Consider the following 12,808-nt stretch of genomic DNA (forward strand, 5'->3'; position numbering starts at 1 on the left):
TACAGAGGATTCTGGGACGTGTAGTCTCGACGCTTCCTGCGATTGGGACACTTCCGCTCCAGGAAAGCGCCGATGTGTTCATCGCGCCGCTGGAGAAATAGGAGAGTACAATCCAGTGCTGTGCGTGTTTGGAGGCATTTCGGATACCGGAGGGCGAGAATACGAAGCCGCTCCTTTCGTGGATTCTGGGAAATTCGATTCAGGCCGTCGATGTTGGAGTCGGCACTTTCGCCCCGGGGGACGGGGCAGCGGCTCTTGTTCCTCTCGGGGATGCTGGGAAATGTAGTCCAGGAGCTCAGCGTAGTCGGAGGTATTTCCGCTTCAGGAGGTTGCGATTGCGGCCTTCGGTTCTCTCAGGGAGGTGAGTGATCTTTGGGAGCCTGCGATTTCTTTTAACTTTTCTGATCTGGTCCTGGGATCAGCCGGCCTCGGTCCTCGGTCACAGGGCAGAAAAGCCTCGACCTGCTGCAGAGGGCGGGGTGGAGGGGCGGGGGCGGCCGCTTGCCTTCCCCTCGCCCGATTCTCTGCGTTTGCGGCGGTTCTCAAGTCCTCGGATTGTAGGCGGACTGAAATCGGCAGTTTGTCTCCGGGCTCCTTGTCGTCCAACCCGCCTGCCCCCAGCACCTTCCTTCCACACACTCTGTTACTTCCTAGTGACATAAGGTTGGATGAGAATTTAATCTTTCTGTGCCTTGGTTTTCTTTTCTGTAAAAAGGGATATTACGAGTACCTGCCTTATACAAGATCAATGTTTGGGACAGATCAGGCGTGTGGCAAGGTGTCAGCTGTTAATGTTAATGATATGATAATCAGAAAAGCATCGCTTTTGGTGGAAGCTCCTCGAAGTGCTACTGGCTGTTCTTTCTGATCCCTGCCGGAAAGGAGGCTGTGCCTGGACGACTTCTGACCCGTTTTTAAAGAAAAAGTGGGTCACCCACAGATACCCGCTGTAGTTTTCCCAGGACCACAAAGTCGTTGTGTCTCCCAGCCTCCTTTCCTTCTCCTGCCCTGGTATCTGAAAAGGGGGGCTGTAGAAAAGAGAGGAGTGAGCCCAGGGCTTCTGGTAGCAGAGCCCCACCGTGGCAGGACTTAGCGTCTTCCTTTTCTGTTCCAGTGGTAAAAGGTATTTTATTCATTAGTAAATATTTCTGCTACAAAAGCGTTCAGTTACTGTTAAATAATTGTGAAAATATGTAGATCGTGTATAGGGCATGAGTGGTAATCAAAATAGTTAAACATTGAGGCCTAAGTCTCATCCTAAGGGCTTTATAAAAATTAGTGCATTTAACCTTCACAAGGCCCTATGAAGTGAATACTTTTATTACCTCTATTTTACAGATGAGGAAATGGAGATAGAGCATACGTTACTTAAGAGCAGTGGGATTTGAGTCTAGGGCTTGCGTTCCTTATATCCTTGGTCCCCTAGTTTAAAATCCCAAAATTGGAATTAGGAAACAAAATAGAAAAACAGTCTATCGAAATATTCAACCATAGGAAACTGGCTGCAGAGGAGGCATTTGGCATCAAGTTGTGGAGGTAGGTTGGAATTTTATTGTAGAGGATTTGAAAGCAGGGTTAGTGAGTTTGGGTGTCTTTATAAAAATTTGAGGGCTTCCCTGGTGGCGCAGTGGTTACGAATCCGCCTACCAATGCAGAGGACACGGGTTTGAGCCCTGGTCCGGGAGGATCCCACATGCTGTGGAGCAACTAAGCCCATGCACCACGACTACTGAGCCTGCGCTCTAGAGCCCGCGAGCCACAACTACTGAGCCTGTGTGCCTAGAGCCCGTGCTGTGCAACAGGAGAAGCCACCGCAATGAGAAACCCGCACACCGCAATGAAGAGTATCCCCTGCTCGCCGCAACTAGAGAAAGCCCATGCGCAGCAACGAAGACCCAACGCAGCCGAAAATAAAATAAATAATAAAAGTAAATACATTAAAAAAAATTGAAAGCATTCTCATTTAATCTTATTTTAAATAATATTTATATTTATATTCCGATTATAGAAGAAATGCACATTCATTTTAGAGAATTCAGAAAATGTAGAGATATGATGTAATGAAAAACATTAAGAATTACCAACATAGATGTATATATTATAACGTTATAGGATATGTATGACATATATAGGACATAGACATATAGGATATAGATGATTATTAACATTTCAGTGCATTTCTGTTTGTCAGTTTTTCCGTGTGTATTTACATTATGCAAAATTGTTATCAGATTATTCATATCTTAACTTTTTTTTGTAAATTTATTTTATTTATTTTTGGCTGTGTTGGGTCTTCATTGCTGTGTGCAGGCTTTCTCTAGTTGCGGTTCGTGGGCTTCCCATTGCGGTGGCTTCTCTTATTGTGGAGCATGGGCTCTAGGCGCACGGGCTTCAGTAGTTGTGGCACGCGGGCTCAGTAGTTGTGGCTCGTAGGCTGTAGAGCGCAGACTCAGTAGTTGTGGCTCACGGGCTTAGTTTCTCCGTGACATGTGCGATCTTCGCGGACCAGGGCTCAAACCCGGGTCCCCTGCATTGGCAGGCAGATTCTTAACCACTGTGCCACCAGGGAAGCCCCATATCCTTAACTCTTAATTCTGGAAATTGCCAGACGACCCGAAGTATAATATCAATATAATGAATTTCTGTGTAACAGTCACCCTGCTTCAGTCCTTACTAATCTTGTTGCATCTCCCTCTCCCCACGCACACATTTTTCCCATTGAGTATTTTAAAGCAAACCCAGATGCTGAGTTAGTAAAAAATTAATTATTATAAGTCGTTTATATACGAAGACCAAGGGAGGGGAGATTGTATTAGTTTGCTAAGGCTGCTGGAACAAACTATTACAGCCTGAGTGGCTTAAACAACAGAAATTAATTTTCTTACAGTTCTGGAGCTGGGAGTCCAAGATCAAGGTATCAGCAGGTTTCGTTTCTTCTGAGGCCTCTCTCCTTGGCTTGTAGATGGCCGCCTTCTTGCTGTGTCCTCCCGGTCTTTCCTTTGTGTGTGTGTGCATGCCCCTGCTGTCCCTGTTTGTGTCCAAATTTCCTCTTAGAAGGACACCAGTCAGATTGATTTAGGGCCCACCCTAATGACCTCATTTTAACTTAGTCACCTCTTTAAATGCCCATCTCCAAATACAATCACATTCTGAGGTCCTGGAGATTAGGAGTTTAACATATGAGTTTGGGGCTGGGCGGGGGACCACAATTCAGCCCATAACAGGTATTAACAGCAACTCTAAGATTTTCACACATGGCAACTAGGAGAATGTTATTTATATGAGAAAGTTAGAAAGAGTTGCAGTTATGAAAGGAAAATGATGAATTTCCTTTGCTCCGTTGGAGTTGCACTTGCCACAGGGCATGTAACTCTCAGTTTCATCTCTCTCTCCTGTTAGGCTGCAGGGTCCTCTGATTCATGGATGCGGTTATATTCTTCTCGGAGTGCCCAGCACGGGGTCGGCAGAGAGGGGTTGTTCAGTAAGTGTGATTCATGCAGCTGCCCAAAAGGGCTACAGCCTGTGATTAGAGTACAAAAATAGAACGACAGTCTATAACCATATGCCTTGTCTGATACCTCACTTACTTTTGGGGAGATGTAGAATCCACCAACTTTTTCGGAGCGTTCAAAAGTTAATGTATGAGCATGCCTAGTATCATGCTCTAAAACAAGTTTCCTTGGCAACGAATTCTTTTAAAAAATTGAAGTATGGTCGATTTACAGTGTCATGTTAGTTTCAGGTGTACAGCACAGTGATTCAGTTATACATGTGTGTATATATACATTTAAAAAGAATCCATCTTTTTTTTTTTAATTGAAGTATAGTTGATATACAATGTTGTGTTAGTTTCTGGTGTACAGCAAGGTTATTCAGTTATACATATATGTATATATTCTTTTTCATATTCTTTTCCATTTTAGGTTATTACTAGAAACTGAGTATAGTTCCCTGAGCTGTACAGTAGGTCCTTGTTGGTGATATATTTTATACATAGTAGCATGAATATATTTATCCCAAACTCCTAATTTTTCCCCCCCTTCCCCTTTGGTAACCATAAGTTTGTTTTCCAATCGATGTTAATATTCAGTTTTTTTGTTTAATATGTAGGGAACATGATAGAGATGATGAGAATAGCTGACATTTGTTGGGCACCTTTTGTGACTCAGTGAATTTCCAGTGCTGTACGTGCACTGACTCATTTTTCTTTCATCACAATGCTATCATTACTCTCATTTTTAAAAGGAAGAAGCAGGGAATTCCCTGGCAGTCTGGTGGTTAGGACTCTACACTTCCACTGCTGAGGGCATGGGTTCAATCCCTGGTCGGGGAACTAAGATCCCACAAGCTGTGAGGCATGGCCAAATAAATAAATAAATGAATAAATAAATAAAGGGAAGAAACAGTTGCAGACAATTGAATAAATGACCTGGTTGCACAGTCAGCAAGGGGCAGAGCCAGGATCAAACCTCAGCCGCTGGGTTTGAAACATGGCTCCAGCACTTTGTGACTGGATGACCTCGGGCAACTGACTTGTCTGTGCCTAAGTTTTCTTATGTCACAATATTAATACCTACCACAAAATTAATGCCTACCTCCTAAAGTTTTTGTGAAGATTAAAGGGGATATGATATGGAAAGTGCTTGAAATAGTGCCTGGCACATAGTACCTCCTCTATATATTACAGACTAGAGTTGTCCTTTATTTATTACAGGGGAGTATGCAATATGAAAAATGCAGTGAGTTATTAAAAGGGCAAAGCATATTTTAGGGTATTCTTTTCTCCCCTACCTTATTCTTTTAATACTTCAGTTCTACCATACAGTTGAACAAAAATGAATAGTTTCAGTAATAATCATTGTTGAAACTTACAACTAACATAGTTGGCTGTCTTTTGAACCTAGTGAGTCCCTGGGGGATGATTATATGGTCTCTGTTGCTTTAAAAAGGCCTAAGTCTGCACCAGCCAGTATCGTAGCCATTGGCCACATGAGACTATTGAGCTCTTGAGATGTGGCTGGTGCTGAGATGTCCTGTAAGTGTCAGACACACAAGAGATTTCAAGCACTAAAAAAGAATGTAAAAGATCTCAATAATTTTTATATTGTAGTAATATTTTGGATATGTTGGGTTAAATAAAATATATTGTTAAAATTAAGCTCACTTCTTGGGCTTCCCTGGTGCTGCAGTGGTTGAGAGTCCGCCTGCCGATGCAGGGGACACGGGTTCGTGCCCCGGTCCGGGAGGATCCCACATGCCGTGGAGCAGCTGGGCCCGTGAGCCATGGCCGCTGAGCCTGCGCGTCTGGAGCCTGTGCTCCGCAACGGGAGAGGCCACAACAGTGAGAGGCCCGCGTACCGCAAAAAAAAAAAAAGAAAAAAATTAAGCTCACTTCTTTTTACATTTTTAATGTAGCTGCTAGAAACATTTAAATTACCCATGTAGCTTGCATTATATTTCTGTTGGACAGCACTGGTTTAAATGGAAGCCTCCCTTTTCCCTCTGAGGATTTGCGTCCAGGGGGCGTTTACAAGTTACTCTTGCCTCTTAGACCTCCAAGGTCATCTTACAATGGAGAGGAGCAGGGAGCTGGTCATCAGGAAGCCTGAGTGCCAGGCCTAGCCCTACCCTGGGCTGCCCGGCTATTCTTGGGCAGCTCGGATAACTCCTTGAGAGGCAGAATAGAATAGTGCAGTGGTTCCCAGACTTTGGTCCTATTAGAATCACCTGGGGAACCTGGTTAAAAATAAAGACCCAGTCCTTTTACTACTTCAATGAGTCTAGGCTTCTGTGTTCTTTATTAGCTCTCTGGATGATTCTGATGCTGTTCCAGGCACTTCCTGTTCACCTGGTTTAGGAAGGAGAAATCCTTGTCATAAACAGTATGAGATGGCCACACTGGCCAACTGATATTGGCGGCAGTTTATTTGTCACATACTCACAGCCTGTGGGAGGAGGACGCTGCCTGCTATGCCGGGCCACCCAGGGCTGCACTCGGGACTAGAATGAAGCAGCGGGGGCTCTGGGAGGCAGGCTCGGTAGTGAAGAGAGGGTAGGGTGACCTTGCTTCCGGCAGGAGGACGTGATAGGCTTCTTTGAACAATTTCGCAGCTGGCACAGAGATGAAACCTGTTAGGCTGAGGACTCAGTGGGTGAGGCTGGTCCAGCTGATGGAGTGAATTGTGTCAGGTCTTCATTTATAAAGGTGACCGAATGACAGCGTGGAGAGGTGACTGAGAAAGAAGGTTTTTAGTACTTACAAGTCCCCCAGGAACAAGAGACACAGCATGCCACCGAGGGCCACATGAACCCTGTCACATGCAGGGGTCAGGGAGCAGGGAGAGAGGACCGTGCCTCTGTGACTGTAGTAGCGGGAAGGAACTAGGTGGAGACATCCCCTGTTGGGCACTATGTGAGAACGGGCAGGTCAGAGGGCAGTGACTGGGCGGATTATATTATGACCCTCTTGTGCCCTCGAAAACTTGCTTGTGGGGAATGTGTAAAGAACTGTGGTCGACAGTCTGGCCTTGTGATTCAACAGACTTAGGAAGAGGTTAGTAATCACAGATGTCAAACAGCTAATACAGAATCTAAAAACATGGTTAATCCATAGGGGAACTAGCTGGATGGGGCACCTCTTCCCAGGGGAAAGGGCCATATCTGGAGAGAGCACAGGAACTCACGGCTAGGCCTTCTGGGCCCTGTGAGGCTCAGAGATGTCTTGGTAGCACTTGAAATTTAGGCCTTACAACAGAGATGCACACCAGAGTTTGAGAACCACTGCATATTGGTCAAGGGCATGGGCCTTGGTGTCATCTTGCCTGGGGTTCATTGCCTGGTGCAGTGTCCTGACTGGACCATGAAATCATAGCCTGGGATGGTGGGAGGGGGGCAAAAATGCAGATATCAGCAGCCCACCTCCACAGATTCTGATTTAATTAGTTTTGGATAAGGTCTGAGCTTTTTAAAAATAAATTTATTTATTTATTTATTTATTTTTGGCTGTGTTGGGTCTTCGTTGCTGCGTGCGGGCTTTCTCTAGTTGTGGCAAGCGGGGGCTACTCTGTGGTGTGTGGGCTTCTCATTGCAGTGGTTTCTCATGTTGTGCAGCATGGGCTGTAGGCGCGCAGGCTCAGTAGTTGTGGCACGCAGGCTCAGAAGTTGTGGCTCGCGGGCTCTAGAGCGCAGGCTCAGTAGTTGTGGCACGCAGGCTTAGTAGTTGTGGCTTGCGGGCTTTAGAGCACAGGCTCAGTAGTTGTAGCGCATGGGCTTAGTTGCTCCTCGGCATGTGGGATCTTCCCGGACCATGACTCGAACCCGTGTACCCTGTATTGGCAGGAGGATTCTTAACCACTGCTCCACCAGGGAAGTCCCAAGAGGGCTGTTTTTGACTGATGCTACTCAAATTGTGATCCAGGGACCAACAGTATCATCACCTGGCATCTTAGTAGAAATGTAGATTCTTCGTCCCCATCCTTGACCTCCTGACTTAGAATTTCTGGGGGTGAGACAGAGGACCCTCTATCTTGGCAGGGTCCCCGCCCGGTTGATTCATGGAACATTAAAATTTGAGACACACTGGTAGTGAGAACTGACTCAGGACTTTTTAACAAAAATATTTTCTGTTTCCCTCTGGCTAAATTACTTGTCCTTCAGATATCAGATACCTGCATGGTTCTGTCTGCCTTAGTTCAGGTCTCTGCTCAAAGGTGAGAGAAGCCTTCCATGACAACAACTTATTCTGTACCAGCCCCTCCTTCCATCTCTTCCTATACCTTTACCCTGCCTTATTCTTCTTAAAAGCATCTCTCACTGTATCAGTGTGTTACTGCTCTGGTACCCCATTATGCAGTCAGCTCCATGAGATCAAGGTCTTTGCCTGCTTTGTTCACTGCTGTATCTTTCACATCTAGGCTCCTTGGCTGGCACAGAGCAGGCTCTCAGTAATTATATTTTGAATGAATGATTCGGGAGGTAAATCACGAGGCCCTTATCTACATGGTGCATCTTTCAGTTCTTCGTTCCAGCAGTCATTCTGTGAATCTTTGTTGAGTTCCTGGCAAGCGCCTGTGGCAGCGTCCTAGGTGTTGGGGACACAGCAAGAAACAAAACTCCCTACAGGACAGATGTGATGAATATAAATGAGCAGAATACCTAGTAGGATGTTAAAGAGTCATACGTGCTAAAGAGAAAAGAATTAAGCAGGGATGGGGGGGTCAGAAGTGTTGGGATGTCAGTAGGGATTCTCTGTAGGGAGGAACTGTCTGAGGAGGTGACATTCAGATAAAGGACGTGGTTCTTGGTGCGGCCCTGGTAACAGTCTCTCTGGCCCCAGCCCCTTCCCCCTCAGATCCCCCATTTGCTAGGAGAGTGATCTGTTTCCAACACCGAAGGAATCTTCTGACTCTCCCTTCCTTTGCTGCTTTCCTGCTGACTTGCCGATAAACTGGGGCACCCGTCATTATGGTTTGAATCCTGCCTTCCTGCCCAGCTTTTTCTGCCTCTTGTTTGTGTTCACTTACAGTCGTAACATTTGTTCTCTTGAGGTTTTTCAGAGATTCTGCTTTTCTCTGGCCAATAGAACTCAGTCATCCTCCAGGGCTCAGCTCAAGCCACGCTGACGTAGAACCTGCTCCAAACAAGTGTGGACCCCAAGGCCCATAACTTGTGCTTCTAAAGTACCCAGTTCACTACCCTGGTACTTAGCAATGTGCAGGGTGATTGCTGGTTTCCTAATCACTAGACTGTGAACTTGAGTAGTCGTATCTTTTAGTCTGATTTCCATAAATGTTCATTGAATTCATACACTCATTTTTTAATGAAGAGTTAACAAGTTATCCTGTCTAGTGCTAATCATTCAGGCAATTAAATAGTTGTCGTTCTCAGTGTTTTGATGGACACACTCTGTGGATTTTGTAACAGGAGTCTCTTTAGACATTGACTTTGAAGGGTGGGAAGCACTTTCCTAAGATAGTATTAAAAATCCAGAGGCCCTTTTCCTTCCAAAGATGACCTTGATCTTGCAAATATTGTGGAAGACCTAGAAGAAAAACTTGGAAATAAAACCCCCGCTCTCCCAATCCTCCCAAGTGGGACCAGCCTCAGAATTTTGCCTCTCAAAGAGACCTTTGACCAACTAGTCTAGTCTTTTTACGTGCCTCTGCTGGAATGAACCTGGATGGGGGGGCTCATGTGTCAGGACACTGACATTGACACTGACTGCTAAGTGATCACTGTGTTACAGGCACTGCTTTAGGTGCTTGGGATGTAAAGCTGAGTTAGTATTAATCCCAAAACAGACAGTGATTTACTGATTATCCCCTTTCCACAGAGGTAGTGGAAAGATCTCCCTGTAAAGCGCTTCTTACTGAGCAGAAGTCACTGGACAAATATAGAGTCAGAACAAGGTGAATTACAAATCCTGAAAGGATATCTCTTCTAAGATTGGAAAGTTTTACACTGCCCTTTTCCATACAGGAGTAGGACTATCTGGAGTAGGACTAGCTAATAATAATAAACTAATAAGTAATTAATGAACCAGTAATTAACTAATACTAATCTCTTAATCTGGATATCTTACTCTCAATTTGCACACTCCCCAGAATCAGAATCATACTCTGACAGCTACGAGAACTTGTATTAGGGCCACTGTGTGTGGTTGGGCGGGTCATTCATCGCACCGGAGCTCTCCGTTGAAGGCGTAAGTGGCATCTGGAATCCTGCCCATGTCTGCTCATCAAGCCGTGTGCGGTTGCAGCCACCCCAAGGAAGAGCTTCCTTGACTATTTCATGTAAAGCAGCCCTAGTGAATGTTTAAGCTGCCAGATACTGTTCCACATGTTTTATGTAGAGTCACTTAGACTGACTAACCTTCCTGTGAGGTTGGTATTATTATAATTATATTACTATATTATATATAATTATATTTTATATAAATATATTATACTATATATCTATATAATATATAATTATAATATATTGTATAATAATAATAATAATAATTATTATTATTATAACCATCCCTAATTTATAGATCAGACCCTGGGACTAAGTAGTAACAAGTTGGAGGTGCCAGGATTCAAATACTGGGGGTCTGATTCCAGAGCCTACACCCTTCCCAACCCTGTTCTCATCTCCTTCAAGCAGATCCTCTGGCTTCAGAGTCCTCTCCCTGTTTCTATGTCAGTCTTTTATCCCTAGCTCTCAAGCTCTCATTTCTCTTTTCATGAGACCTCAGACTCCCATCTGTTTATTTTTTTCTTTAGAAGCAGCAGAGAGACAAGATCTAGAAGACTGGCTTCTTTGTGAGAGCTGGATTCAGGTTCCACCCCTGCCCCTTGACTTCACCAAGCCTCGGCTTCCTCATCTGTTACGTGGGAACAACAGTCGTCATCGTCATCATTTATTGAGAACTTCGTAAAATACCAGGTACAATGCCAAGGGCATTTAGCTCATTCATCCACCACAGTAACCCTAGGACTGACATTCTTTTTTTTTTTCTCTCCTTGTTATAGTTGAGGAGAGGCACAGAGGTGGAGGTGATCAGACTGGAGTCACACGGCTAGTACACCCTTAGCTTCTTCACAGGTGTGTGGGAGGTACCTTAGTGGAACAATGCATGCCAAGTGCTTCTCAAGGTCCCTAACACGTACTTAGTGCTTATGTAATGTTAAACATTGCCGTTTTTTGGGGCCTCCCTGGTGGCGCAGTGGTTGAGAGTCCGCCTGCCGATGCAGGGGATACGGGTTCGTGCCCCGGTCTGGGAGGATCCCATATGCCGCGGAGCGGCTGGGCCCGTGAGCCATGGCCGCTGAGCCTGTGCGTCCGGAGCCTGTGCTCCGCAACGGGAGAGGCCACAACAGTGAGAGGCCCGCGTACAGCAAAACAAACAAACAAACAAAAAAAAAAAAAAAAAAAAAAAAACATTGCCGTTTTTGTTGTTTTCATCATTACTATGATTAGCTTGTTAAGTGGCATGTTGACGAACTTACTGTTAAATCACAGGATTCTGTTCATTTTTCTTCATCTCCATGATAAGAGTGTTTTTAAGGCCCTACTGTTTACAAAGTCGAATTTTCAAGGTCTGGGGCTTCCCTGGTGGCGCAGTGGTTGAGAGTCCGCCTGCCGATGCAGGGGACGCGGGTTCGTGCCCTGGTCCAGGAAGATCCCACATGCCGCGGGGTGGCTGGGCCCGTGAGCCATGGCTGCTGAAGCCTGCGCATCCGGAGCCTGTGCTCCGCAACAGGAGAGGCCGCAACAGTGAGAGGCCCGCGTACCACAAAGAAGAAAAAGAATTGTCAAGGTCTTACATCTTTGAAAAAGCTGTCATCCACAATATCAGATTCATAGAGAAAATAGAATAGTGGTTACCCGGGACCGAGAGGAAGGGGAATGGGGAGAGTTAGTGTTTAATAGGTACAGAGTTTCAGTTTGGGATGGTGAAAAAGTTGTGGAGATGGTTAGTGGTGATGATTCACAACAATATGAACGCACCTAATGAACTCTACACCTAAAAAATGGTTAAAATGGAAAATTTTATGTGATGTATATTTTACACAGGAAAACAAATAATCAATGTAATCTTAAATATTACTGCAAAAGCATCAACTTAAATATGACAAACCAAGAGAGAATAACAGATATTGCAGAGGTTAAAGGTGATTTTCATACAACAAAGCAACAGCCTTTTAAGGCTCCATTATAGCTATTGGTGAGGACAGGTTTTATGTTACTGAATATTACCTGCTTTCTGCTGCTACTGAGAAATAAGGTGCCCTGAAAGTGTTCTTTGAACTTTCTGCCTACTTATTTAATTCTTACAACTATCCTGTGAGATAGCCATTGTTAATCCCTCAGTTTTTACAGATGGAAGAATTGAAGCACAGAGATACGAATAATTTGTCTAAGATTTCACAGCTAATACATCACAGTTTCATGAACCTAGACGTTTGGCCCCAGAAATTACTCTCTTAACCTGGGTACTTTACTCTCAATTTCCGCCCTCCCCAGAATCAGAATCATACCCTGAGAGCCACACGACCGTGTGTGAGGGCCACTGTGTGTGGTTGGGTGGCTCGTTCACTGCCCAGGGGCTCTTGGCTGAGCGGGTGGGCAGCCTCTGGAATCCAGCCCAGGCCTTGCTCATCAGGCCACCCTGAGGAAGCAGCAGTGTTGCTGCTTCACAGTAAGCAGCCATATGGGTCAGTGACACCCTGGGCCAGACTCTTGACGGCTGTTTTCTCCTTCCCCTGTTGTGCCTGCCCAAGACTCAGCACGTCCCCAGAAGGAGGAGGACAAAATGACCAAGTTCAAGGTGAGTTGGGCTTGCCCTTCTAGGTGTTAACCTGTCACCTCATTTCTCAGTGATAAGACACATCCTATTTCTCTTTCTTGGGAAAGGTTAAAGAGAACAGTAGGCATTTGGAAAACTCTTCCCAAGAAGAGGGCCGAATGATCCCTACCTTTTATTTTTGTTCGATTTATTTTTTTTCGTTTTATCACCTTTTGTAATTTCACAAACAAGAGTAGAACAGAAAAAGTCAATAGCAACGAAAAAAATCTCTCACGTTATTACTGTTTCCCTTACAAAACAACTGTCTTCATTTTCCCATGTTCTTTTCCTCATATGCGTTCATAACTGTATATTTGTAATTGCTATAGTATAAACTTCTCAAATTATACCTTTTCTAATTGATATTATATATCCCACGTCTTTAATGGCAACATCATATTCCCTTGAATTTGTGTACATTGTGTGTGTGTGTGTGGCGGGGTGTGTGTGTCTCATAACTTTTCCCCATTCGTGGAC

The 12,808-nt window shown here is 44.8% G+C and overlaps 1 protein-coding gene across 6 annotated transcripts in view; it reads left to right on the plus strand.

The window, feature by feature from the left end:
- Positions 1 to 12,808, plus strand: part of LOC309795262 (uncharacterized protein) — a 20,624-nt gene continuing 7,816 nt past the window's right edge. Inside the window, exons 1-6 of one of the 6 annotated variants that reach the window (XM_082607463.1) lie at positions 1 to 361; positions 3,400 to 3,481; positions 9,603 to 9,700; positions 10,266 to 10,428; positions 10,515 to 10,587; positions 12,267 to 12,313. In XM_082607463.1, the coding sequence (XP_082463589.1) occupies positions 12,299 to 12,313 (15 nt within the window). In that variant the 5' untranslated portion in view covers positions 1 to 361; positions 3,400 to 3,481; positions 9,603 to 9,700; ... (1 more) ...; positions 10,515 to 10,587; positions 12,267 to 12,298. The other 5 variants (XM_082607464.1, XM_082607462.1, XM_082607467.1 and 2 more) reach the window with 5 other exon arrangements.

The sequence above is a fragment of the Mesoplodon mirus genome (assembly GCF_964341445.2).
Source record: "Mesoplodon mirus genome assembly, chromosome: 19".
Classification (NCBI taxonomy): Eukaryota; Metazoa; Chordata; class Mammalia; order Artiodactyla; family Ziphiidae; genus Mesoplodon; species Mesoplodon mirus.